At 35.2% G+C, this 27,413-nt stretch overlaps 4 protein-coding genes across 14 annotated transcripts in view; 1 reads left to right on the forward strand and 3 right to left on the reverse strand.

The window, feature by feature from the left end:
- On the reverse strand, positions 1–26,009 carry LOC107227766 (actin-related protein 1). 2 transcript variants are annotated; one of them, XM_046735757.1, is made up of 8 exons: positions 25,913–26,009; positions 22,804–22,806; positions 9,414–9,422; positions 2,235–2,490; positions 1,820–2,129; positions 1,556–1,729; positions 1,387–1,449; positions 1–1,312 (listed from the first exon to the last, which is right to left on the reverse strand). In XM_046735757.1, exons 1-8 carry the CDS (start codon positions 26,007–26,009, stop codon positions 1,169–1,171), a joined length of 1,056 nt encoding a protein of 351 aa, XP_046591713.1. In that variant the 3' UTR covers positions 1–1,168. The 2 variants fall into 2 exon arrangements, with proteins under 2 accessions (XP_046591713.1, XP_015524487.1); XM_015669001.2 differs by lacking the exons at positions 9,414–9,422; positions 22,804–22,806; positions 25,913–26,009 and adding exons at positions 3,832–3,896; positions 4,284–4,424 and having other exon boundaries at positions 2,235–2,561.
- Positions 5,090–9,212, reverse strand: LOC107227771 (mannosyl-oligosaccharide glucosidase). Of its 2 annotated transcripts, none has more exons than XM_015669012.2 (4): positions 9,097–9,212; positions 8,548–8,754; positions 8,239–8,429; positions 5,090–7,796 (listed from the first exon to the last, which is right to left on the reverse strand). In XM_015669012.2, the coding sequence occupies exons 2-4, from the start codon at positions 8,746–8,748 to the stop codon at positions 5,750–5,752; spliced, it is 2,439 nt and encodes an 812-aa protein (XP_015524498.2). In that variant the 5' UTR covers positions 8,749–8,754; positions 9,097–9,212; the 3' UTR covers positions 5,090–5,749. The 2 variants fall into 2 exon arrangements, with proteins under 2 accessions (XP_015524498.2, XP_046591687.1); XM_046735731.1 differs by lacking the exon at positions 9,097–9,212 and adding an exon at positions 8,947–9,069.
- On the reverse strand, positions 14,337–18,485 carry LOC107227751 (O-phosphoseryl-tRNA(Sec) selenium transferase). Its single transcript, XM_015668973.2, has 6 exons — positions 18,420–18,485; positions 16,970–17,156; positions 16,622–16,895; positions 16,159–16,534; positions 15,584–16,080; positions 14,337–15,503 (listed from the first exon to the last, which is right to left on the reverse strand). Exons 2-6 carry the CDS (start codon positions 17,081–17,083, stop codon positions 15,238–15,240), a joined length of 1,527 nt encoding a protein of 508 aa, XP_015524459.1. The 5' UTR covers positions 17,084–17,156; positions 18,420–18,485; the 3' UTR covers positions 14,337–15,237.
- LOC107227750 (cytosolic purine 5'-nucleotidase) overlaps positions 17,913–27,413 on the forward strand; it is a 27,169-nt gene continuing 17,668 nt past the window's right edge. The window contains exons 1-3 of one of the 9 annotated variants that reach the window (XM_046735737.1): positions 18,390–18,520; positions 20,866–20,984; positions 25,271–25,478. In XM_046735737.1, coding sequence (XP_046591693.1) covers positions 20,933–20,984; positions 25,271–25,478 — 260 coding nt within the window. In that variant the 5' untranslated portion in view covers positions 18,390–18,520; positions 20,866–20,932. Of the gene's footprint in view, positions 18,521–20,429; positions 20,649–20,865; positions 20,985–23,839; positions 24,138–25,270; positions 25,479–27,413 lie in introns of those variants that run through there. The other 8 variants (XM_046735735.1, XM_046735736.1, XM_015668968.2 and 5 more) reach the window with 8 other exon arrangements.

Here is a 27,413-nt window from a genome sequence, read left to right on the forward strand (position 1 = left end):
TCGACGTTACGAATTTTATTTGTTGTTTTTCTCTTCATTTTTAATATAAATAGTAATATTAAATGAATAGTAGACAGTATAAATATTAATGATATTTGATTAAATAATGATGAAAACTATAAAAGCTGCTGGAAAAAACGTGCTCATCTTATTTTACGCGTCTTGGCTTTTTCAACACTTACTGGTTTGGTTTCAATAATTACAATTGCACCACCATGAACCCTATTATTAATCTAGATTCGTGTTATTTATTGTATTTTCTGTCTTTATCTTTCTTTTTTGGGACCCACAAGCGTAGCACACCAATTAGGTAATATAAATGTTTAATTATTCGGCAACTTGCTTTCTCCAATTTACACCTTTGTGCAATAAGTACGGTAATCTCAAAAGTGAATGTCAAATTAACATTTGGTGACTGAATTCCTGACTGATTCTTATGTTACATACTTTACTTCAATGCTCGGTTTTCTGCTGCATATCACAATTGATAAAGATCTCGCAACATATTTTAAATCGTGCAAAAATTGTAAATGGTTGACTTGCTGTTTGGAAAAAGATTTATATGCCCATTAATTAATTCTTTTTTTTCCGTTGCTCTAATTCTACAACATTTTCAAATTTATTTTACGTAAGCGTACATATATTTACAAATACTTTGCAAAATTCCTACCGCACTTTATTAGCTAAATATTATTTATCTTTTTTTTTTACAAAAAAATTAACAAAACTATAGAGCAGCTCTACATTCGGATTACTTAGCAAATATTTGTTTATATTGAGTTTTCGCGAATCATAAAATTTTCGTACTAGAGCAATCCATTTCGATTTTATCTAAACGCTGATTTACAAAAACTAAAACAACAATACCGTATTGTGTTAATCCTACAGTATAGAATCGTATAACCGCTATTTTTCGAAGCAAAAGGGGTTGATTAATGATCACTGAAAAGTGTAAATGAATCGTATAATTGGTCACTGCGTGGTTTTTTCCCTATTTTCGTCACACTCTTCAAATAACTAGATAAAGAGCGGAGTCTTAAAATCAAAGTTAAAAGCAGCATTTGTTATTAGTTGGTTATTGCAGTGCGTGGTGAATGTGCCCGAGCATTGTCGTATGCTTATACAATATCTATACTCCATATGCATAATAATTAATTCATAATAGGGCTCAAAAAGTTTTACGGTGAATTGCTCTACTCCCTTCTTCGTCGTATTCCCTCTTGCTCACCCACATCTTTTTAAATGTATCCAAAGAAGCTAAAATCGAACCTCCGATCCAAGTACTGTACAATCGTTCCTGTGGCGCTGATATCTGGAGTAAAAAAACGGTATTATAAATACTTTGTAAACATCAGTCGCTGAATCTTGTATGTAACAATAACATACCCTAATCTTGATATCCTTTGACGACAATTTACGAATTTCCGAAAGTAACCTATCACCAAATCCCTAAAAACAGCGACATTTTCATGTTAATAAAGAATTAATTCCATTAGGCTACAACATATTCTTAACTAACTTTCATATCTTATCATTTCAAACTTCTAAAACTCACTCGAAAAAGTGTTGATCCCCCAGATAATACAATGTTTTGATAAAGAACCTTCCTCAAGTCTAAATCTGACTTTTGGATTGAATACATTAGCACTTCGTGAAGCCCCTCGCATTCTTCGCCCACAAGGTCGGGTCTGAAAAGAACCTCAGGAGCTCTAAATCTAGCTGGTCCGATCTGAAAAAGAGGACACAAAAAAGAGACGAGTGTCGAATCTGTACACTGGCTTCTCTATCAAGTGAAATCGTCACTTGAATCTATATTCACCTCGAGATTACTTCCATCTGGTAAAGTGTACTGGAATTTTTCTGTCTCAACGGTCTCCTCTTTTTGTGGATTACTCGCAAGGTAGCATGCCCTTTCTTTGATAGTTCTAACAATCTCAAACTCTGCTGTAGTCTTGAAATTAATGCCTTCTTTGCGCAGGAGTAATCTAAGATACCTGCTAACGTCCCTACCAGCTATGTCAACCCTCATTATACTGTGCGGCATTGCGAATCCTTCGTATATTGGAACTGCATGAGTAACTCCGTCTCCCGCGTCTAAAACGACACCAGTTGTCCTTCCGGTCGCGTATCTGGGATATAAAATTGAACAACAGGTAAAGATAACTTGGTGACTAACATGATAAAGAAAACTTTACATTCATAATGGAGAAAAAGTGATTTGTACTTCTACTCACAAACTAAGTACAGCTTGCATAGAGACAAACAAAGCCGGGACGTTGAATGTTTCGAAGAATATTTCGGCAGCCTTTTCTCTGTTCTTTCGTGGGTTCAGGGGTGCCTCTGTTAGGAGAACGGGATGCTCTTCACTAAACGTCGCCAGTTGGTCTTTACTGTATACATACGACCAGATCCTTTCCATGTCGTTCCAATCCGTTACTATGCCATGTTCCATTGGATAGCTTAGCGACAACAATCCTCTGTGCTCTTCAGCTATGGGGCCAACAAAAAGATCCCCTTCCAAGGCTCCTGCCATAACTCGAACATGCTTCGGCCTCCCGATGCTATTTCAAGAATGATTTGTTTATTATTATTGTAGTCTGGTATTATTTGGGCGTTGTTAACGTCATGATTCAACCAGTGTCGCTGAATGTTAATTACGGTTTTACTATTCAAATCACGTAATCATGGAGCACACTTTTAAGAGGATGCTTTTAAATATGTTGAAAAGAAAAGTTCAAAATGTTTTCATGAGATTTAAATTATTTTACGCCTCATATCATCGCACCATTCACAATCTTCACTATGCTACTCAGGATTCATAAAGTACGGTCTTGGGTATTTATCCACATGAGGTTTAGTGAAAATTACGCGATCAAAAAAAACCTGATCAAGAATGATTGCAATAATATCTCAGGATGGATTGGATTGACTACCATTTCCATATCATTCAAAGATGTTATATTTACGATGTGAGCTTAGCTGTTGAAATTAAGTGTAACCCTTTAAGATCATATATTGACTTTAACAAATGCGAAAAGTACAGATTTGGTAAGTAATCAATTACCACAAATTTAAATTCTTTAGTCATTCGAAGAGAAAAATTTGATACAACTCAAAGTCGTGTTCCTTTAAGATTTGGTTTCGTTTATTGGTCATTAACAACTGACCATGCTCATGTAGAAAAGAAACAGTAATTGTTCCAAAATTATTGATTCAAATGCATGATTATTCACCTGATTTTAATTATTATGGTCTCCAACTATTACGAGATTAAGGTTGGTGACATTAACCCAACGAAATAATGTAAAAATATTACGATATTGCAAATTCAAGACGATTTTTAACTGGGTCACATTTTTCGAGTAAAAACGTTATTTTGACACAGATGTGTCGCAGCATTTTCAACTATATTTCCTCCGTTCATTAAACAGATTTTCTTTTCAAGCTTAGATATTTCAATAATTGAAATAAACCTGACTGTCAAATTGAAATCTAGCAACAACTAGAAATTATTATGACAAATTATACAACTATTATGAAATGCTGGAGATCAATTATACTAAATATCAAATATACTAAAATAAGCTTTAGAAAGGCAATAGTTCGGCGTTTTCACCATGTGTCAAAGTCAATTGGTACTGACACTTCTAACATAATAGAAATTTGGGAAAATTAAGAGCGATGCTTAGGGCTCTTAGGTTTAGAGAAGATTGTAAGACTTATTTCAAAATCCATCCTGCGCCGTTCGAGATAAAGGTAAACATATAATCTCAGTGATAAATCCTTTCGCTAGTAATCCGCCGGTTTTCGAAATATCATGGAAGTACTTACTAATTTGGGAATCTGCATTTTGGAACTTGACCACCGGCGAATCCAGCTTTAATCACTCCAGAACCCTGCAGCAATAATTTACGGATAAATGGATGTGATATTTATTATTGATTGTATCCGCAATATCATTTGTTAGAATGCATGCAAATTGCGAGTAAAATGAATGAGGCTAGATCGACGAATGGCCTTAAATTCGTAATCAATTATGGGAAAAATTTGATCGAAGAAATTTATTGAGCAATCGTTTCTGTGTGTGAAAAATCTGTGACACTAAAAATTCAAATGACATCTGTGACAGTTTCTTATTTTCAATCATCTTATCTAACGGGGAGTTGTGAATCATTTCAGTGGCACAAACTGCCGACAATATGGCGGAACTGACTTTGACATGTCAGAATAAAAAATCGAATACACTCGAACAGTTAATTCGACGGTAATCCTATTGCACTTACATTGTCTATAACAACCGGCTGATTAACAATAACATCATACGGTTCCATTTCAACCCCTTGGTTCTTTTAACTACCCTAAGTTACAGTTAGTTTCACTTTAGCCTCAACTGTCGCACACCTTTTTTCAGGTGAGCTCTGAAGGAAGCGGCTGGTCGAAAATATTAGCGATTAATCCCCTCTCGAACGATATCATTCGACAGTTCGAGAATAGGCAATCGATATTTTGTGCGCGATTATCCAAACTCCGAGTAGATTCTTCCCAACGTCGACGCCTGTAGCTTTTTTTTCTCGATTTTTCAAAATATTTTCTAACCAAAAGTAATGATTCGATTGGATAAAACAAAATTATCGTTCTAAATTATGAATGTGATTCGCGGTCGTTAAAATTGGAATTTTATATTGATTCTCATCAACGTTGCGGTAAATATGAAATAATAGAAACAGTTTGAGATTTGAATTCGAGCATTTCCACGTATTCCAATATCGTATTAAAATGGAGCATGACTTCTCAGTTTTTTCACAATTGAGGATTTCGAAATAGCAATTGTTTAGATAATATTAAATTAGTTAGTTGGATTAATTAAACTATGTTTTAATTACTAATTATACCCCACTATAACTGGAAAAACATGTTTGATAAATCAAGGGCAAAAATTTTCGGTAAAAATGTTTTCGTCGTTAAAAATACGTAGATTTCATGCAATATCGACGAAGCTCCGATTCTAGTCAGCCCGCTGACGTTTGCGCTTGTTCATTTGTATTTCTCACCTAAGAGGAAGGAATAAGAAATGAGTGCATAGACGGGATTTGAAAAATAAGAATTTTATTACAACCGAATAATAATGTAAGAGTATAGTATGAGAATAGTGAAATTGGCGTAGATATAAATATAGCTCGCGCTACTAGAAGGTTTAACAACTCACAGCCAGGATTTTTTAAAGTACTCCTTGTTTATACGTATGTCTATGTACAAGATTAAAGTATGTATAATGTATAAGATTTACGAAGACATGGTGTCAACAATATATGCTTTTAAACATCTAAACTTCGTTTAAAACGAAGTAGAGTTATCCTATGATTGTGGGCTGACTACTCGTCATCAGCAGAGAAACAGAGAGAGTAATAGAAAATAATGAATTGTGAGCTATTTCTAGCCGAATTATTTTGATTATCAACCAATTGCCACATTTAAAAAAAACCATTCTACTTGACTGGTTTACTGGCGAGTATTGGTTTGTAACCAAAATTCCCCACACTGCAAAAACAATTACGACCTAATACAACGTGGCAATATCTTCCCATCCACATAAATAACACTAGTCATTCACTGAACCTCTACATATACAAAGATCTATACGTTATTTTTTGACATTGATAATATGCCACTATATTAATCATTTTACTTTACTGCAAGTCTTTTGTGTGTTTGGTTCTATCTCTGTTACGGAGCAAATAATAATAACATTCTAGTACAACTCCCCCATAAGTAAAACAGTTAGAGAAGTCCAACCTGTGAACGGATGACTTCCTTTACCCTCTCCGTGAACATCCCCGTAATTTTCCCACAAGTAACCGGAACGTTTGTACTGTGAAATAACATTTCTTATCAAATTTTTACGCAACTCATGGTATACTCTGCGCGCCTCAACCTGCGAAGGTCCTTCGTACTTAGAATAGTGATGCAAAGCTCTAACAACAAGGTAATTAATGTTCATCCATATCGCACCCCTCCAGTATGGAGGATCATGTTCGGTGTTCCTAGCCATATACAGAGGAGCATTCCGGGCGAGCGATCTTAGTCCGTAATTGGTCCAAAGTAATTCCGGGTCCGTTAAATCATTCAAAATTTTATTCAACTGGGGTGAATTTGGTTCTATCAAATGCAGGATGAATGGGAAAAGAGAAACGTATCCAAATGTCGAATCGACGTAGCGCAACGTTGGATCTTCCAAAACTACCCTCACCATTTCAGACGTGGGTGCATGAGATCGTGGGGGTGATTTTGGCCTTCGCAAGACAACTTTATCCGTGTGTAAGCCATAGTCAGAGTAACGTTGCCTACTGGGTGACCAGTGCAATTTATTCAATAGCTCGTTATTTGACAAGTAATTGAAGGTATCAGCATACTTGCATCCTGGTCTTTTGAGGACTTCAGATATTTGGGACATTATGTGGGCCGCAAAGGCGATCCAGCATCTCAGATCTACATGGCGCTCGTCAATGTTTGGGTGCGATGCTCTTGGGAAGTCATCGAGCCCTGAAGTCAAGGTTTTGGGATTGATTTCACGAATCGCGGTCGGATCCCTGCCACGCCATCGATATGTTCCTGGCAGATCTCCTATCTGTGTTGTATTGTACCATTCGAACCAGGTCTGTAGCCTGGGATACAACCTCTCCAATTGGCGGAGGTGCCTGTCGCTCAAATTCTCGTTGTAACGATTCAGAATCGATTGTAGCGTAAGGAAGAAAGTAGGTGGGTTCGCGTTTGTATTTATTTGGGTGACAAACTCCTCTGGAACTTTGGCAAGCGCCTCTTGACCCAGAATCATCTCCCTTGGTATCCATCCTTCTACATTCATCAAGTCAAACCAGTGGGAAATAATGTCTAGCTGTATGTCCAGATCCCATGTTGATATGAGTAATCCATGGAATCCCTCGTCCCACAGAAATCCTCTGGGAAAAAAACTTCGACTCGGCACTCCGGTGTACAAAGATCCCCTCCAGTATGGAACAGGAACTTTGGTGTATTCACTCTGGACCTGCGGACTGCCGTAAAAGTATCCAATCGAGCCGATCATGTTAGAGAACGCCATTTTGGCAAAACTGATCTCGTCCTCTTTGAATTGTTTCGATTTCAAACTAAACACTCTTTCAAATTTGTCACTGAACTTTTGTCTCCAATTTCGTAATGCCAAATCGTAAGTTGCCCCAACTAATCTCTCACCGCGGTCAATAAAGGTACCGGATTCAAATGAGACTTCAAATTCGAACGGGATCTTAGCTGTAATCTGTGTAACGATGAAATTCGGCTGTATTCCTTTACCCTCAACATCCAACGGCATCTGTTCTCCACCCAAAACTATGTGTTTTTTGGAACTCCCTTTGTGAGGTGACAGCCTCAAATTGTTCAATACAGTCTCTTTCAGGAGGTGCAAACCTGGCGCCACCGTAACCAGAAACGAATGCTCGATTACCGTCCCAGTTATGGGAGTCATATCCAACTTGAAAGATCCTAGACCTTCTGTGTTACCCTCGACTCCGGTCAATTTCTCATCACCCCCCACAACAGACCTGATCCAGCCCTTAGTCTTATCCTCAATTGCCGTATAAAACAGCAGAGAAATTTCCTCTCCAATTCTTTCTTTATTTTCCGAAGATACTCCAATCCTTGCTGTCCAATCACCACCGTGATTTCCACCAAATTTTTTTACAAACGTAGTTCGTATTACTGCTCCGCCATCAACTATCTCTTGTACTCCAAAGTTTTTACCGTCATGTTCCAGCCAAGCGTATCTAGCATTTTGGAAAGAAATATTTGTACTTTTATTTAGGTATTGTGTGCAAAAAGAGTTGGGGTGTTCTTTTTTGATAATTTCATCTATTGCTCTTTTCTATTATCATTGCAATAATTGATTAAAATTCACGAGTACAAAGTGAAATGCGTTTAACTCGAATATGGGAAAATAAAATAAATAATCTTCAAACACTTTGTTAGCATGCAAAGACCTAATTAATGTTATATAATTACTTGGTACGAAAACATCACTTTGCATTGCTTGAAAAATGTAGCAAAACTATCGATTTTCGAGAGATTCTTATCAAAACGGCCATTTTTTCAAGGCAATTATCATTTTATTCAACAAATTCATTGTCTTCTGAAATCTGAATTGCTGACTTTGCCTACACATAAAGTGATTAGGATCGAGAGAACGGAGGTAACAAACAACGATTTTACCTATCCAGCTTATCCCCTTGTTCGCACCAGTGTCTGAACCCTTCACCACCTTGCCTCAAATGGCGTGGAAAGTACCACATCAAACCAGTGACCAAGGAATAAGGATCTCTTGTTTTCAATCCGAAATAAACTCCAGGTCTATAGGTCCCCCAGTATTTGTCCGGAGCATCGAGCCCAGTTTCAGTGACAAGCTATATAATAAAACAAAAACATGTAGAGATACTGTAAGGCTGATCCATATGCGATTTTGTCATTACATTTTTTCTCAGAGCCTTCAACGGCGACTATAGAATAACAGAGAATCGCTACCTTCTCCGTATCAAACGGTGTATTCACACGAGTCTCCAAGTAGCCCTTATAGCTGAACCAGGCAGCTACAGCTATGCAGGTAGCAGTTAATATCGTGTTCAGCATTGGTATTTTTGTCGAATATTCCTTTTTAGACTCGCCACTGGTCGTTGACTTTGGCTTTGGCTTCACAAGCTTTTCATGATTCTTAATCTTAGCCATATTGACCTGTTGAGAGAAGCAGTGCTTTTAAATGCGTTAAAGAGAGTATTATGTGGCCGCTAATTTGGTTTGAAGGAAAAAAAATCGAATTTTGATAAAAAGTTCAGAAACAACGAGTATACATTCTAACTCGGATACTCCGTATTGAAAAGAATATAAGAGAGTGTCATTGTTTTCTCAAAAAATGTTATCTTCTACCTGTACTTTTTTTAGCCGACTTGAAGCATACAAAAAAAAGGTTACAGCTTCAGGTATTCAGAGTATGAATTATGAGTTATGGAATGCAATTCAGGAGATAAACAGACCGTTACATTTTCAAATATTTCAACAGATCTTAGATATACTCACGTCGCTCTCCCTAAACCCCTCTCCCCTCGATAGCCGAACTTTATTCACTCCTCTTATCAAATGCTCTCAAAATATCCACGTCTCACCCGCCATTTCTCAACGCGTGTCGTGATTGTTGATCGGGTTGCCTGACACGCGGCTACAAGGCGCAAACGTGATTGCGTATCGTTCATTTTCTCTACTCATACTTTCATCTTTAAAATGCGATACTCAACAGACGGATCACGCGGAACTGAGATTTCCTCTTGTTCTTTAAATTTTTTCGCCGAGGCACTGAAACTACTTTCATCCGTTTCAGCTGTTTTTGGATTAAAAACATTTTTGCGCTTTTTTGTTCTCGACTTACCTATGTTAAGAGATTTTCTCATTTCTCTAGAACACTTTATTTTCACGAAAAAATTACAAAAAAAAATTTGAACGAACTCACAAGTTTACTGCTTGGCTTAGCTGCTTATACTGACTACCACTCTTAAATATTTTCCAGTTTGGGGTGAGAAAAATAAAAATTTACCTTTCAGGTATAAAAAAAACAATAACACACTGTTGCTTTACGCATCTAAATATATTAGAAGGGAACATTTATAATAGGCAGGTGCATAAAAGGGACAGCGTTCCAAGTAAGCGCTTCCGCTCCGGCCTTGTACTTTCAAGCACTCTGAAACGCCTTTTCAAATTTGCGTGTAGCTTCGAAAATATTCACCGGAACGATATGGAATTTTCTGTGCGTTTTCTTAAATATATGTACATTAAGAAAATAAAATAAAACAAAAATCGATTTTTTGAAAATTCTAACTGTATATAACAACTTAACGTCATTAAGCCGCGGTCTTTTGGCTTCTGTGTAATCTGGAAAACTGGCTACAATTATTTGATTCGCTGCTTACGGAACCATAAAAATAGTTCTAAAATACTGGATTGACTTATTTTCAAAAAACCCTGTAGTATACCGGGATTATGATTATTATTTTCGACGATTTGAAAATCGGTAATCGTCATAGAAACATACATATATAGGTAGATGTTCAGTAAAAGTTTGTTCACGCCGACATCAGATGCACTTTTTTTGAATATTATTGGCTGTTTTGTAATGTAAATTGATTCAAATATACGATGCGAAGTAGAATTGAATACACTTTTACCATCGACAAATTTTTGGTTTGCGGGTTACGTTTTCAAGGAAATTATTATTCAAAATCTACTATCAAACTTCTCGTTCTTAGGTAATAAATAAAACTTATTACATGCAGACGTTACCTAAATTTCGCAATTTCGTTAAAATATAAATCTTGAGAAACTATATGTATTATACGTATAGGTATGTATTATAGTAATACGTATTTTCCGTGAAAGTTGGAATAATTTTTTCTGAAAATCAGGGTGTAGTTTGAAAACGATATGTGAATCTTTTACTTAACATTTTCTCTATATTTATTTATATCCAATATTTGTGTATTTTACAAATAAAGCACTAGATTTTACACAATAATTATAGGTATATTTGGGGAAGAGCATCGTACATTCTTATCAGATTGTTGATTTCTTATTCCTTCCTTTCCTACCTCCTCCTTTTCTTCAATACGAATTAAATTTTTTTTTTTTTCCACGTAGTAACATTTTGTTTAATTGGTATTATTATTATATAAATTTACACGCCTGTTGGTATAATGATGTCGTAAATGTGTGTGCTCCGTGCCTTATGCGTAAGAGACGTATCTTATTACGCTATATTATACTCTCTTAACTTTAAATGTTTAAAAAGATCGTTGAAACAATGTATATATAATACCGTATGTATGTACAATATATTGCAAAATACATAATACCGTCATACGGAGGATCAGTTTTCCCTTGCGTATTGCGCCATAAGTGTTAAATGATGCGTGTGTGTCCGACTGCTTGCAATTAGCATTCCACCACCTCATATCATATTTCATCAATAGCGGTGGGAAAATTTTCAAATTCCACATATCTAACCGGGAGAAAATTCATGCTGCGTATCGAACTGAATAATATATTACTTCGTTCAAATTTAATACGGCAAATATACAGACAAAAGGCTTAAATTTCGTCGCATGTGTAATAGCGTGAAGAAATTTTTGAAATTGGTAACGTAATACACAGTATACATTATTAATAATAATAATAATAATAATAATAACAACAACAACAGTTTGTCATCCGTTAAGTGCAGTATGCCAAAAAAAAGGCCGCAATTTGTTATTCCCTTTTCTTCGCTTTGTCATAGAAAAGAGAAATGATAAAAATTAACTGCAAGCTAATATACTAATTATATTAATCATATCAACGTTTAGTAGAACTCAACTTTTTGTTGTACGTTCGCGAGAGCAATAAAATTCTATAGTAAAAATTAGGTCCATTGATATATCGTTGTATGATGAAATATGCAAAGCAATAATTTAACGTCTTCAAAAATTATTATCTCTTTGTGAGTAAAATTCAAAGTGAAAGAAAATATTATTTACATAGGAATTATTATGTCTCTGGTGTCTTTTTCGTGTAAAATTGTGTATGGATTCGGATATAAAATGAAGAAAATGCTATTGAAAGGTAAAAAATTGCATCAACATTGCGTATGCTTCTATATATACATTTCAACATGCTTCTTCATTTTTGCATTCTGAATCTGTACGTAATTTTAACCTCTGTTATTCGGACACCAGCTACATAAAGTCTTCGATTATACCTAATATTCATTATATCAATAAATAATCGATAACATTATTATATATATATAATAATTTAGGGTGGTCCTCAAAAAGGTCAATTGTAAATTTCGACAGGTGCGCCCCTCAAATCGGCTCCAGATAATTTAAAAATAATTTCCCGATTTTTTCAAATTTTTATCTCAACTCTAAGCCGTGCCCCAAAGAGGGTGGATTCCATTCAACCCATTCAAGGGCACTCAAATTTACCAAACGGATTAACATAAAACCCCCCATGGTATAGGCATATTGAATCTCTGATTACGAAACTGAACTCAAAATTAAAATATTCAAACTGGTGGATCCAATATGGCAATATCAAGTGACTTTTGAGATCAGATTCGTAATCAGCGACACAAAAAACCCACCTTACACCAAATTTCATCTAAATCCGTTCGGTATATTTAATGTGGAAATCCAAGCTCCTTGGGGCACGGGTTAAAGTCGAGATAAAAATCTGCAAAAATTAGGGAATTATTTTTGAATTATTTGGAGCCGATTTCGGGGGCGCGCCGGTCGATATTCGAAAATTACCTATTTAAGGACCATCCTCATGTGTATATATATATTATATATTTATATATATCGAGACAAAGATCAAAGATATATAAATGTAGATCTTATTGACTTGCAAGCGCAAGTAAGTTGTACGTGAAAACCACGTGAAACTGATTAATTTTTTCAGCATTAGTGCTATAACTCACTTCAACTAAAAAAATCAGTGAATTTCACACGGTTTTCACGTGCAATGCATGGAAGTTGATAATATTTGCATTTATAAATCTTTGGTCGTTATCTCGATGATATGAAGATGTTGCACAGTGCATAAACAATCATTTGCAAGACCTACGTAGGAACGGAGAAAAATTACTCCAGACTTTCACTATCGCAATATGAACTACAAAAATTTATAATTGATTACAGGCAGTTGAATTATGTATGCTAAGCGGCGCTTTATTCATTATTTTTTTTTTGTCTTTTTATCAACTTTGATTAATAAAATTCGGAGCCAACGTAACTTTAATGAGTATTTTTCAACATGATCAGCATCGATATCTAACAATATGTAATATAATTTATCTATAAATAACAAATTCAATAACTAGGGCATACGAATAATTTGTCGAATACTCCTTGCAAAATTTTCAGAATGTGGATATCGTAACTCGTAGTTTAGACACAATAATTTTCAATCTATTTTCCATTCAATATTCGGTTCAATTGCAATATCCAGATTCGATTGCACAACTGTTAATCACATGTCGTGAGATCATTTCATAACGGTAAACGAGCACTCGGAAAACTGCATTCTAACAATATTTATGTCTAAATCTACAATATATGAGATGCGTGTTATTGGACTATTCCTAATTCATTTCAACTTTGTCAAAGGTACTGTTAATGACAACGATGTATGTCGTATATTAAGACAAAGCCAAAATGAATGCAAGGATATTAAAATTACTCTCACCATCTTATGCTACATAATGCGGATCTTACAATAAGTATCGAGAACAGACTAGAAGATGAAAACAAAAAAAACAATTGTCACGATAAAAAAAAAAAAAAAAAAAACAACACTTTTGTGTTCCGAGATGTTAATTTAAAAACGTGCTACAAGCTAACGCCTAATAACTATTTCTTACGTGACGTAGTTGTGTGTTCGTATTCATAGTGCAATGTATAGTAATTATTATCTACTTGTCGAAATTACTTAAATTCTCTTCTAAATAATTCATATAACTAAGAGGCGTCAAAGGGAAAGCTCCAATTCCCATTTGAAATTTTGAAAAAATTTTCAGACGCCTCTTAATTTCACAGTTAGTAATATATCTTTCGGTAATTATTATCTTATTATTCAGTTGTATAGATCTTTACTACAAAGTGACGACTGCTTCACCACTGTGAGGCGGAGTTGTTAAATTCATTCTTTTTCTTTGTTTTTTTTTTTTTTTTTTTTATTATCTCTTTTTTGTAAAAAGTAGGAAACTTAATATAGGTATATCTTTGTATAATAATTAGTAGAAGTAAGGAAAGATTAATTCAGGTTTGAGATGAATTGGGACTTGGAGATCTGTTTATATCCGAATGATTAGCCGTGTTGATTGATTAAGTTAATGTGTTGAAAAATTGAGAGTTTGTTGTACTTGCGGGCGACGGGAGAAGATAATGTCATAGTAGGGTAATAAATTATACTGACAATCTTTTGATTCGTTAACAATTTTGGAACTTTCCAATCGAAATTATAATCGATCAAATCATTGGTATGTCAATAGAATTAATGGTTTTCATCGGCATCTGACACTTCGCCTTAATACAGGATCACATGAAAAACTAGGTGGAAGACATAAAATGGTTTTACTGTCATTGCATTTGAATATGGTTTATATAGTTTTCTGCGATGCTTCGTCGATATTTGCATCAACTTCATTTCATAAACATTAAAATATCATACCTCTGATGAAAAAACGCATTTTGAGAATGAACTAAGAAATTTTTGTCAACAACATCTCTTCAGCAAACGAACTGGAACGTATTATTGACTAATGAAACCAGTTTATTTCTTCAAGATTTTTCAACAACCTGTACCCTTAGCTAGGTTCTAACATGTGGTATTGCAATGTGACAGGCCAAGCACGTAGTATCTGGCGACGTGCGACGATTGCTCAGATATTTACGATGCTTAAAATGAACATTGGAGACATGTATTGATTTTACATCGTATCTAGAATATCAATTTGCCTCTTATCGATTGGTTTTAACAACCAGCAAGCACTCTTTTGTAAATTCATCGACTAAGAAATGGTCACGGTGTGATAAATATTCAATTATGAGCTAAATGTTAAAATCGAATGCGAACGGCAAATGTGAATAATTGTCGTCCTTTTGGGAAATTGCGACAGGACGATGTTCATAAGCTGTTCAAGTGACCACTTATCAGTACGACTAATTTTCAAATCTTTAACTGAACTTGCAATGACTTAATTCAAACGGTTCCTCAACGCGAACGGCCAAACAAACCAGCGCATTTAGAAGTCACGTGTACCCAGAACATAACTTTGTTTTACCGTGTTTCTCATTCGACAATCTTTCATCAAAAGACAATCAAGCTTGACGTGATATTCACAGTATTCTATTTATAACTGATTTATAATCTATTAGTAAAATATCACTGATGAATACTCAAGTATCGTCAATGACACCTGACCAATCTATGGAAAGTCAAACAAAGTGTTTTCTAACGAAATAACCGTCAATACCTTTGTCTATTCACAAGAGAGTTAATCAGCTTTGTTGAAACTGATGGATGTAAAAACGTTTGTCATATCTTAGAAACACGTGACATCTTTTTATCACAAGTGTTCAACACTTACATGTTAATGTGCTGATTGGACTGACCGGTCGCGTTGATCACGGTTCACTTTCTCAGGCTGTCTTTGCTGCTCGCTCGGCTAGTCGAAGCTGTGCTTGATTCGCCAGGTCCCCCGGCTCCTCCGGTGTCTCCATTGATGCTAGAACCGGCTAGAGAAGCTGTCGGTGTAGCAGGAGCAGAGCGCCGCCTAACTTTTATCATAGCTTTGTCCAGACGTTGAACAAACGAGTCGACATCTGATTTTTTCATACCCAAAGCAGCGGCTGCTGTTAAATAGGGCACCGGATAGTTGCTGTTGTGCGCTCCCCAACCTGGTTAAAATATAACGTGATCGAAGTATGCTTTGGATTCTGAAAATTTTTTATACCGGTTTCGGGAGCGAATTTCTTACCTTCAAACTTGTGTGAAACAATGTGCTTTGAATCTGTGGTCGTGATGACTCTAGTACCGCTAACATTTCTCAAAAACAACATCGAGCCCAACATCGTTACTTGTTTATTGTCGTGCTGATGGCTCAGTGACTGTAGCGTCATTCCCATGGATATCGGGTTTCCCTTGGTATCCAGGAGCCTCTCTCCGTGTCTGGAGGCTAACTTTCCGAGTTCGTCTTTCAAGTACGAGTAGGTCTCTTTGCGTTGCGTGATTAACTGCTTGTATCCAGCCATTCCGAGTCCCAGGAGAGTTATCAGCACGTCCATCGTTGAGCTCGCATTCGCTCTGCCCGGATACATTTTTGAAATTCTATCGAGTAGGTTCTTATCAAAGGATCCAATCACCGCTCCCCCAACTGGCACCAAAAAGTTCTTGTCTGTGCTTTGAACAAACGCGTCGACGCGTCCCTTTCTGGACGCCTCTTGAATAAGATGCATACATCTTGTGCTCTGTAATCTGTTGTTTTTTTTTCAAAATGAATATTAAATCGTAGAAAATATTTAGCAATTCAATTATCAGTACGCTGTTTCTTACCCGTATGCGTTGTTCACTAAATGAGGTATGTTGTATTGTGTACAGAGCGCTGCTATCAAATCGATTGAATCACAGGCCCGTGGAGCAAAACAGCTCGTGGTAGTTAAAACACAGGCGACGCTTTCACCAAGCGCAGCCATCTGAGCCTCCAGCCTCTGCAAATCGGTCTTTAACTCGTCGCCAACAATTTGCATCTCAACAACAACTGGCTCCAGTCCTGCCGTGACGATCGATTTGAAACTTGACTTTTGATCAATCCTTGGCCAAAGCACGTACTTTGCTCGCGGTCTGTCCTGCTTCAGCGTCAACATACAGAGTACCAGACTCATCCCTGTCGCCATTGGCGATACAAAGCAACCTGCTATGCTCTTTACCCCTGAAACAACAATCAATGTTTCATATTATCCGATAAGTTTTAGAAGAGTTTCAAAATTCACTAGATAGAAACGGTAACATTTCATACCCATGTATCGTATCACGTCGAGAACTAATGCGTTCGTCAACTTATACATAAGACTACTGCCTGCCGCCTTAGGCTGCACCTCCTCCAAGTCTCCTGACCTACCAATCCCATGGCCCATACGAAAGTGCCTGCGAGCAACGATGTTTGATGCTATTCTGGCCTCTCTTTCGCCAACGCTGCAGTTGGACGGAAAATTATTGCTGTCCATTTGGGATAAGTCCGAGAAGAAAGCTTCTATTGTCGCGTCATCCCATCCCTCTTCTGGCCATTTCCGCTGCGATATTGAAACATGGCTGACAAGTCGTGATCATTCTGTGATTTGTGTCAGATTTTTTGTCAAAGACTTACGTGTTCTATGAAATGTCGTATAAGATTTTCTCGTGTCTTCTTGGCGTTCAGTCCTTGTTGAACGTATGTGGATGGAATTAGCGTTTCGGCCAAACTGAACGCTAGACTGTTCATATCGTTTGCTTTGTTCCCAGATGGTCGATCCACAGAAATATTGTATACCAATGCCTTAGCACAGCATTGTGTACTAGTTTCAAATAAACTCTTTATTCTATCACAAGACCATTAGTCAACAATCATGAAACGGAAAATAGAGAAAGTAAAAGAATGAGCAGAAAACCGAAGAAATCATGCTTCTCCATTATCCGTAGAACCAAAGTAATCGATCTGTGATAAACGATGTAATTCAAAATGTAGCTGGTCTCAGTGTGTTTCTAAATAATGAGTAATGTAAAAACGACATAATACGCCAACAAACTGATGTAGGCAGTCCAATAATAAGTAATATTAAATTACATTGCAATTGACATGTGTGCTGTTTTAATTTAATTGCCAGTAGGAAAAGTAAAGAATAATGCTTTGGTGGTGTGCGACATTGATTGGTATTGCCAAGCTTTGTGTGCAAATGAGAAAATAGACATATTTATAACATAGGAAATGAAGTTTTTATTGAATAAACTTTCGTTTCGATTACAAGTTGTTTTCTCGTGGAAAATAAACAAGCTGCATAGTACAAAAATGATGATTACAATACGTAATTGTACAATAATTGTATTATCGTGTTTAAAAGTATAAATCGACTAATCGATAACTTAAGAAAATAACAAATCAAAATTAAACATAATCTTTAAATTAAACTTAATAATAATCAATTAAATTCGGAATAGATAAACAAAATAATGAATAAATAAATATAAACACAAGAGAGTTGTGAACGATGATGGATAACTTACGATGAAAAGTAATTATAGATATGGATAGTATTGTTTTATTGTTTTGTTTTTTGTCATTACGCAACGAACAGTGACGAAACAGCTAAACATGTTGCACATGCATGTAACAGTGTGTATTATTGTTACAATATTTTTCTGCAGTAGACAATACAAAGTGAGAGAAACTTGTAAAAGTGGGTTGGGCCACTTGAAAAGTAGACAGAAAATTTAACCCAGAAATTGGTTGTAAAATAGTAACTCAGCACTTGATGGTGTCGAGCAGGGTGGAAGTGAAATTGAACAAACGTAAATTGAAGCGGAAAAACGTTCGTAAGGGGCACGAAAGTCGAGCGCCTGAAGCAGCGGATTGCCGAACTTTCAGCGCGAGCAGTTGATATTTGAGGTTATGTTACGGCCGAGGTCACTCTAAATTGGATTAAATTTACGCAATACCAGCGATGCAACCTCATTGTTCAGTGGCCAAGTACTCGATTAGTGAAATAGCTACGTTTCAATCCAACTCAACGGTGACATGAATGCGATTAAATCATGCAGAAACGGGCCAGTTTTCGTCTTACCAAAAATTTTCGTGCTCGGGATACAGACGGACAAACGGACGGCGCTACGGGCAAAGTCTTCGTCGTCTGCTACTTTGACAGCTCCGCTGCGTGTTAGACAGGTGATTGAAAATTTATAATCCAACTCTCCTTATATTTTCCATTCTATTTTACTCTACGAAAAATTTTACACGTATCATTGTTATTTCGCGTCCACGCAGTGATACGTGTATACTCTATGCGGACTGTATTTTTTTATCTGATTAATCGTAGACTGACTCCATTATCATGTCAGGATTTATTTCTGTAGGTATTTTAGAGATACGTGATCTGTTATGTGCGGCCACATTCAGCATGTACATTCAAATTAAAAAATATGCATTTTTTAACGTGTAATATACAATCAAACAATGAGTCACTGCGGTTGGATAATTGGAAAATGGGAAAGGAATAAGTCGATTAAAACGCATTTTTAATATCCTGTATTATAGAATGAAAAACAGTCTGAGAACTCTTTTATAATCGTATTGTTTATAACTACTACGAAGATCGATTATCATAAATACCGATTTTCTGAGGAATACATGTTAGAGATTGCAGTTAACGATAATGTTGTGATGTAATAATATGGTCTGAAGAATCAGATCCAAGTCATTCTTTATCGATTAAAAGAGTCATCTATCATATAATGGACCGAATCACACCTGATATAATTTTCAATCCAACATTTTATTGACAGTCTATTATTTTTCAAATTAATTCGTCTACACAGTTTCGAAACATACATATATAAAGCATATATGCAGGTATGACATCTCAAAAATTTATTCAGCATAAACAGTTATAGGGTGAATATGTCCCACAGGTGTCCAATAAATACCTGAATTCTCCACGTTGATCTGAGTAATAAAGATCTGAAAAAGAGAATTCGAAGACATTCAACGCCGTTGATTGGAGAATTTAACGCACATACAAATCAAATCACCCGCTGGTCTGCGGTACCAGTCGCTTGCTAGATTCGGTACTTGGCGCGATTGGTTCCAATTCCACCGTTTCGCATTTAAGCAAGAAAATGCTACCACAGTATTTTGCTACCTAGTTCTTCGCCAATAGGAACACCAAGAAAATAGTTCATCGCATTCAGCTGTAACATCCTGCCGGAAAGCTCGTATTTTTAATTCCTTATTACTATTCTGTATCACTTATATCAACTAATCCAATTCTATGGTGCGAGGATGTAGTAACATAGTGGGTACTTTCCATTTACATGACTTTTTTGTCGACTCGTGTCGACTCTCGAAAACGAATAAATGGAACATCACACATTTGCGCGAGAATTGATTGCACTAAAGAAGTGCTGATTTTTACAAATAAATATACAGATAGTTTGTTTTATTCGTATAGTAATTAGTTATCTGCTTACACTTACTTTCATTTTTGGTAGATACAGTTTGATTAAATGCAGTTTAAAGTTTGGTGAATCTGTGTTTATCGCGTCCATCAAGCGTCTTTGTTTGTCGTGTCTATTCAAGCGTCTTTGTTGGGTATTTGTGACGTTTTGGTTCCCGCGAACTTTTCGTTGTGTGGACTAGTGTGCTGTATGTGTAATGTTCAAATCTCATAAACTCACCATTCTAGCAGAGTCTTCCCGAGCCGTATGTCGGCGACACAAGTCGACAAATATGGGATAAAGGCCTCGTAAATTGACTGCCAGTACTAAAATTCCCTAGGACAGAGACAGAGCTGTCCATGAACTCGGCAGTGCAAAAGAGATAAAAGATTGCTGACAGTACTGTCAGTCAATTTTCGAACACGGCCAAACATACAAGCCTCCAATCGGATGTTACACAGCGAACACCAGGTGGCGCTGCCCTGGTTTATTGGCATTCCCACAGACATGGTATTCCTATTGGTTAAGAAATAATGCATTTTACTGCCTGTGAAAATCCAGCCCCAAGATGTTGATCTACCTGATTCGCATTGTTTGTGGTAGTGGGTTCCACCACGAACTTACGTTTCACCGGGAACCAGTATATGCAGTACTGCAGTATATGATGAGTATGCAGTAGTGGTACGGTGTGAGATTACACGTTTATAGGTTATTTTTTTATACCAACCGATAAAAGAGTGCATAATTGTTGACAATACGTGACCGAGCAGACGACATATAACCTGAAACTCTAGTATCGCAGTGTTTCACAGATTTTCGAAGAAAGGTGTGACAACCTGTCATTCAACACTCTAGACCAGGTACACGCCTGATATTTAGCGCAAACGTGATTTTTGTAAGCGGGAATCTCGCGGTGATCTTTAAATGTCGATTTGGTACCGTCGATGAAGTGTAAACTAAACCGAACTTGATTAATTCTTTGCTAAATCATCTAACGATCCTTTGTCTCGAACATGATTCTATTTTAAGCTCTCTTTTGTTTTCTTCTTCCGCAAAGTAAAGTTCATTATTTTTCAGCCTAAATTTATCATGGATAATTACAACAATATGGAAACCCTAAAGTCATCACCAACAACGCCGCAGAATGACAGTGACAACAGTTCAAGCAAAAAATGGTACCGCCAAGCTACTCAGCGGTGAGTAAAACCTTCTTTACCTACTTTGCTTCATTCTCTGATTGTGAACTGAAAATCACCAGCTTAAACCAACCAGAAATTTGATATTGACATATTCTCATAATTAGAATAGCCTTGTAGCACACCGTTGATGCTTGTTAACAATCGTCATATTAATTACTCATTTAATTATAATTCAAGCTCTAACAAATATCTTTTTTCTTCATTCTTGCTGTTCTATCGTGGAAACAATTTGTCCACATCATCAGAGTCATAAAGATCTCGAGATAATATCTCTGAATGATAACGATTTAAAAATTTGCCATACGTATGGAATGAATGAAAAATGATGAAATTTGTACTTGTGTTCAAACTGAGTTCAAATTTTTTGAGATTTTTTTTTTTTTTTTAGATTTTTAAAAGGAATATTTATTCCTTTCGTACAGAAATTTTATAATTTTAATCTCTGTGATCATATTTTTAATAAATGATAGGGTGAAAATAATTTTAAGTCGACTCACTAATCATCTACACATACACTCCTGGCTCTACGATTTTTTTTTTTTGCCTGGTACCTACTTTTGAAGATGGCCGTTTGTCAGCTATTTTTTATCTGCGCGAAAATTAACCCCACAGTTTTAGGGAAAATTTTTTTCGCAGGTGTTTCTATGGTAAACTTAAAAAGCATTTCAAAACCTACATTTTAGTTTTTCATAAAGTCTAGTACCATTTTTTTTTCGCCCCAGTTTTGCATTTTTAGCTAAAAACAAACATGTCTTAGAAAAAAAGCCGTATTCCAATAACTATGAGCTCTCAGAGTAAATGTCAGTAGGTGAAAAGTTGCACAGGTTCACACTGGAGTAGCAAAAATTTTTTCAGAATTAAAAAAAATTATTTTGACAATTTTTTCGAATTAAAAAAGAAAAAGTTACAAACCTTCTTTCGTAATGCGTACCGAAGCAAAAAAAAAATGGTAGAGAATTTACTGAAAAAGTAAAAGGAAGATAAATTTGTGCTCTTTAAAACGCCGCTTAGTAACTTGATTATCTTTATTTTTGAGTCCGTTATCTAACTTCTAGTGCGGCGAGAAATTTCGACTGGTGTACCCGAACTTTTGACCAGTAGTGTATGACGTGTTTTTTTCCTGTTTATTTTAAATCATATCAAGTTATCAATTTGTCACATTTAATGTGATAATATAATTTTGGCATTGCAATATTTGTACAAGATTCTAATTTCTCATACAAAACTAAGTAAATTAGCACATTTTTGAAAAGCTGTTTCATCATTTTTCTCATTTAATCGGTTTTGCTTACCATACTGGAGATTACATTCGTAATCAGGAAATCTTTCACTATCAGCTGCTGTCTATTCTTGATGCGAGTAGATGACAAGCTGCGATAAGCGAAATTGACATATGATGAATTTAGAAGTAGGCTTCCACATCCATCATCGTCTGACAAAAATTTTATACCGTATGGCTGGACGATGACGATACGGAATTCGATTATCTGAAATTTATCATCACGACGTACGGAGGTCGTCGGCATGTGTAAATGGCATGTTGTACATTTTTAGATTTCATATTCTATTTTTGTACGACGTCTGGTGTAGTAGGTAGCTAAATTATTTCCGACCTGCTCTGTGGGCGACTTGTTCGTTCGTTGTATAAAGCCAACCTTCATGACTCAGGAAAAACTTGGCTAATATTATAATATATATAAATAGTTGAAACTCAATTGCACTTCAAACCGATCAATTACTACTATCCTTTTTCTTTACTCTCGTCGTTAAACTGTAAAGAAAGAAAAGCGCTTCTTTTCATTTTTAATTCCAGTACAAACTATACTTAATTATAACACACTGTCACATTTATCGCAATCCATCTCTTCCAATAATGCGGTAACCTGGAACAGAGAGAAAAAAATGACTCTCTGTTTGTCGTCGTAGAGACTTATTGGGCTCCGAAAGACAGATAAGTTATTGGTTTCACAGTTCTTTCTTTCAGTATTCATACGATGGTTTAAAATTTAAACCCATAATTTTTCACCTTTCTCTTTATACATATGTATATATGTGAATAATTATATTGATCAGTTGAAGATTTTCAAATTTCTAAAATTGGTGTGAATTTTTTTAAACTGATTTAGTTAAAAAACATACACAAAACTTGTTGGTTTGAAGATTACGATATTAGATAAAATTATTCCATGACAAGTGGAATTTATATATGTAGTTTGGAATTTATTGCGCGCAAAAAGATTTACTGCAACGTGATATAACATTGTACGAAAATTGTATATAAATAAAAACAAATCAACAATGCGAATTAATGCTGTGCATAAAATTTTCTCGTTTTATGAAAATGATAATGTGGAATTATTGGTGAAAAAAAAATATGACAACTGGACGGAAGTAAATTGTTTTCCTCCCTTCTTAAGAAAAAAAAACGTATTTCTTCGTACTGTAATTCATATTTGAGAGTTTTTCTATCCTTTTTGTTTTTGCTTTACTAGTTGGGATATTGCGAAGGTGGTCATATCGTTACATAATTTTCCATTACACTTGTATGTGAGTAAATAATTTTTTTTCGTCTCTTCAAAACAAGATTAGATAAAAAAAAAAAAAAAAATAAATAGAGCGAGAGAGGCTTGTCAATTTTATCTGGAATGCCTTATGCGCGTGTTTTCGACCCCCTAGACCGAATGATGCTGATATTAACAAGCGTAGCACGGATTTCACACAGCATAAGAAAATACGTGTAAGACTATCATCTGCGTACATGACCTTTGGCTAATCTCTCTGTACTTATCTTGTATTTCTGTACGTTCAATAAGGCCAGCGTATATAGAGTTATTTCGCTTAAACGGAGAGTGCAGTCTTGATTTAAACTCAAACGGTTTCTGTCGTTGGCCGCTCGAGAGAAGAAGTTATTTAATACTTGTTTGAATGTAACGTATTTGAAAGAAAAAAAAAAAAGTCAAAAGCATCGAGTGGATCGTAAGAAAAAAGAGAGTAAAGAACAATTATTCTTCATCTCTAGCAATTTATAAATTACATAAATACTACAGTAATCGAAGAATAAGAAGATAAAAAAAAAAAAAAAGTGATTATACCACATAAAAGAAATGATCCAGCAAAACGTTGACGTCGTCGTTACTCCAGCAGACAATGGTTAACAATAGCTCGTTAATAACGATTAGATTATTATAATAATAATGATAATACATCTATAATCGTTTTATCATTTTTATTGACATACAAAAGACGTGTACTCGTATCGAATTACGTATATATATAACTGTTGCCAAGAGAAGTACATGCCTGCTTATTATTTCAAAACTCCTCGCTGCAGCAATTGCTGCAATACACATATAATATTACAAAAATATGCTGACAGATATCGTTTCACTTAAATTACTAAATACATAATGTACTGTTGAAAATTTTTTCGACCATCTCAGATCTGCCCCATAATTGGTTATATCAAAGTACTACTAAGAGGTACTCTATGTGAATTTTTTCAGATTTTTTAATTCATTATTTGAGAAATTGCCGTTTTTTTTTTCAAATAAATATATCTCGGAAACTTGAAGTAACTGAAAAAAAAATGACTGTACATAAAGTTGTAGTTTTTTGTTGGCTTTCGAGAGGAATTGTTGAAAAAATTTTTACGTTCCGGTAACGCTGATTTTTTACCAAAAAAGGAAGAAATTATTTTTTTTATTCAAAAAAGGACCTTTTTTTTCTGAAAAAAATTACAGAGTCTTCCAATATATGTGACAATATCGCCAAAAAATCGCCAGAGTGGCACGGATCGAGGTTCTAGGGTAAAAAAAAATGAAGCCACACAAATTAATTTTTTTTTTTACCGGAACCTCGACCGAATTTGTGAATCTTAAAAAAAATAATTTCTTCTTTTTTTGGTAAAAAATCAGCGTTACCGGAACGTAAAAATTTTTTCAACAATTCCTCTCGAAAGCCAACAAAAAACTACAACTTTATGTACAGTCATTTTTTTTTCAGTTACTTCAAGTTTCCGAGATATATTTATTTGAAAAAAAAAACGGCAATTTCTCAAATAATGAATTAAAAAATCTGAAAAAATTCACATAGAGTACCTCTTGGTAGTACTTTGATATAACCAATTATGGGGCAGATCTGAGATGGTTGAAAAAAAAGTAGCAGAGTTGACGGAGAATCCCTCATATATAGTATATATATATTGATTGCCAGTGGAAAAATTTTGGTATAAATTTCGGATGTCTTCTTTTTTATCGTATGCTATATAAATTTCATAATGATAGTTGTAGACGCTGGTTTGACGTCGTATTTTCGTGACAATCCCGGTTCTTTGACGGGAAATTTATTCCATCAAGCTATGCTTGGATTAAATTTATCTCCATCTTCAAACGTCGGCCTGACTAGAAACGACCGTAGCGAACAGGATTTAGATTGTTTCACCGAGGGTGATCAGCATCGCTTGAGGACCGACAAACGCGAGATAGCGCACAGGTAATTTTTAACAAAAAAATAAATAAATAAAATAATACAATTCACTTCAAGTTTGGCAGGAAAATGAGAAATGGAAATAAGAAACATCCTCTCGCTCGTTTATTGAATTTATGTACGTCAATTTCTCTGAAGACTAAACATTATATTGATGATACATAATTTACATTTATGAATCTCCTGTTCATTGAGCGGGTGTGAATCGTGAACTGTGTATAATTTTTTCTTATTAAATTATTGTGCTAAGTCAACTTTTATAACAAGTTAGTATTCAATGATATTTCGGGTCGGTGATTACGAATCTTCGGGCGGTGTCAAAGTTCCGAATTCGAAAAGTTCCGAAAGCGCAGAATCCCGAATGTTTTCGTGGCGAAACTTAAAGTAAGGAAACAAAACTTTGACGAAACATCAAACTTGCGAATGGTTGAAAATCCGACGCGCAAAGTTCCGAAATGACAAAATACCGAGAAGACAAAATTCCGAAAGTGCGAAAAGAATAAGGAGTAAAATGAGCCATCGTGAGACTGTTTTCATGCAGACCATTCTGATTTTTGGTTATTGTGATTTTTTACCCGCACCCGACAAAAATGTAGTAACAACAGATTTTTTGTATGATAAAATTTCCTATAACTTTTATTAAAAACTTTTTTCTGTATAATGCATAGGTTTTTATTTATAGCGCGTCAAACTTTCTTTAACACGGTTATTGCTAAATATATAGTTAATGGTTAATGAAACATTAAAAATGGTGTGAACCAGATTTGTAGTAAATAAAATTTTCAGTAAATTTTGTTTCAAGTTTTTTGCTGTATTGGAATTTTTGCTTTTCGGAACTTTGCTCTGTCGGAACTTTACTTTTCGCAATCTTGCATTTCGGAAATTTGAGCCGTCGGTTTTCTGATCAATCTAAACTTTGATGATTCCTCGAAATTTTGTTTCTTTACTTTAAGTTTCGTCACGAAAAAATTCGGAATTCTGCGCCTTCGGAACTTTTCAAATTCGGAACTTTGACACCGCCCCGAATCTTAAATCAGATTTCGAAAAGTAAAGATGGCGGGTTCAATATGGCGGACAAAACTTTCAAATTTAATCCAGACGGGTCAAAAAACTCTACAGGACTTATCGGGGTCGTTGATTGGATTTGCCACACTGAAGTTTCAAAATCTGAAAACTTATAATTTATATAAAACATGTAACATGTGTAGAGGGGTGACTTTCTCGGAAACGAATTGTTACTTCAATTTTCACGATTTTTTTTTAAGCATCTTGTTTCTAACAATAATAAAAAATATATTATATCACAACAATTACTCTCGAGTATTGAAAAGGTATTAGTATACTATTGGAAATGACAAAAAACGCAAAGAAATATGTTTAAAAGTTCTCTAAATATACAACAAAAGACTCAAAGAGGTAAATTAAAATGAATGAATGAATGTAGTTGTATAGAATGCATGATACATATTCTTGTACGATAAGTATTGTTAGAAATTGACGAATCCCGAAGTAAAAATTTGTCAATTTAATTCAGCGGTCATTATTATTGCGATTTTTCTCAATTCTACTCGGTTTTTTCGGTTCTAAGTACAATTATTACAATTTTTGACGAGTATGATACTTTATTTTTTCCTTGAACGTCGTTTAGTCAAAATTGATGCCGGCATTATCAATTTGAAACTTATTTTTGCAGTCAAAATTATATGACGTTAATGTTATTGCGTAAACGTAACGAAATTCGTTTTAAAAACATCGTTATCTTGCAACTTGAGAATTAATTTGAAATGGTTAAATTTGTTTACATTCTAATAATTGAGAAGTAATAATTTTCCTCAAAAACACATCCCTGCCTCGTAATGTTAACTAACTTCGTTCGACCTCGTGCAAAATTCTCGTTCCTTTTTTTTCTCTCCGGTAATTCGTCACCCATCTTTCTTTATT

This window comes from Neodiprion lecontei, chromosome 3, assembly GCF_021901455.1.
Source record: "Neodiprion lecontei isolate iyNeoLeco1 chromosome 3, iyNeoLeco1.1, whole genome shotgun sequence".
In the NCBI taxonomy this organism is placed as follows: domain Eukaryota; kingdom Metazoa; phylum Arthropoda; class Insecta; order Hymenoptera; family Diprionidae; genus Neodiprion; species Neodiprion lecontei.

Bases quoted from the DNA above. Each gene is read 5' to 3' on its own strand.
- LOC107227766 (XM_015669001.2), bottom strand. From the start codon at position 4,331: ATGGAACCGTATGATGTTATTGTTAATCAGCCGGTTGTTATAGACAAT. The intron at 1,450-1,555 runs GTGAGTTTTAGA...CGCTGTTTTTAG, and splicing joins GGGGATCAACACTTTTTCGA to GGATTTGGTGATAGGTTACT. The intron at 1,313-1,386 runs GTATGTTATTGT...TTTTTACTCCAG, and splicing joins CAAAGGATATCAAGATTAGG to ATATCAGCGCCACAGGAACG.
- LOC107227771 (XM_015669012.2), bottom strand. From the start codon at position 8,748: ATGGCTAAGATTAAGAATCATGAAAAGCTTGTGAAGCCAAAGCCAAAG. The intron at 8,430-8,547 runs GTAGCGATTCTC...TTTATTATATAG, and splicing joins CACCGTTTGATACGGAGAAG to CTTGTCACTGAAACTGGGCT. The intron at 7,797-8,238 runs GTAAAATCGTTG...CCAAAATGCTAG, and splicing joins CAAGGGGATAAGCTGGATAG to ATACGCTTGGCTGGAACATG.
- LOC107227751 (XM_015668973.2), bottom strand. From the start codon at position 17,083: ATGAACAGTCTAGCGTTCAGTTTGGCCGAAACGCTAATTCCATCCACA. The intron at 16,081-16,158 runs GTAAGAAACAGC...AAAAAACAACAG, and splicing joins TTAGTGAACAACGCATACGG to ATTACAGAGCACAAGATGTA. The intron at 15,504-15,583 runs GTAAGAAATTCG...TATTTTAACCAG, and splicing joins TGTTTCACACAAGTTTGAAG to GTTGGGGAGCGCACAACAGC.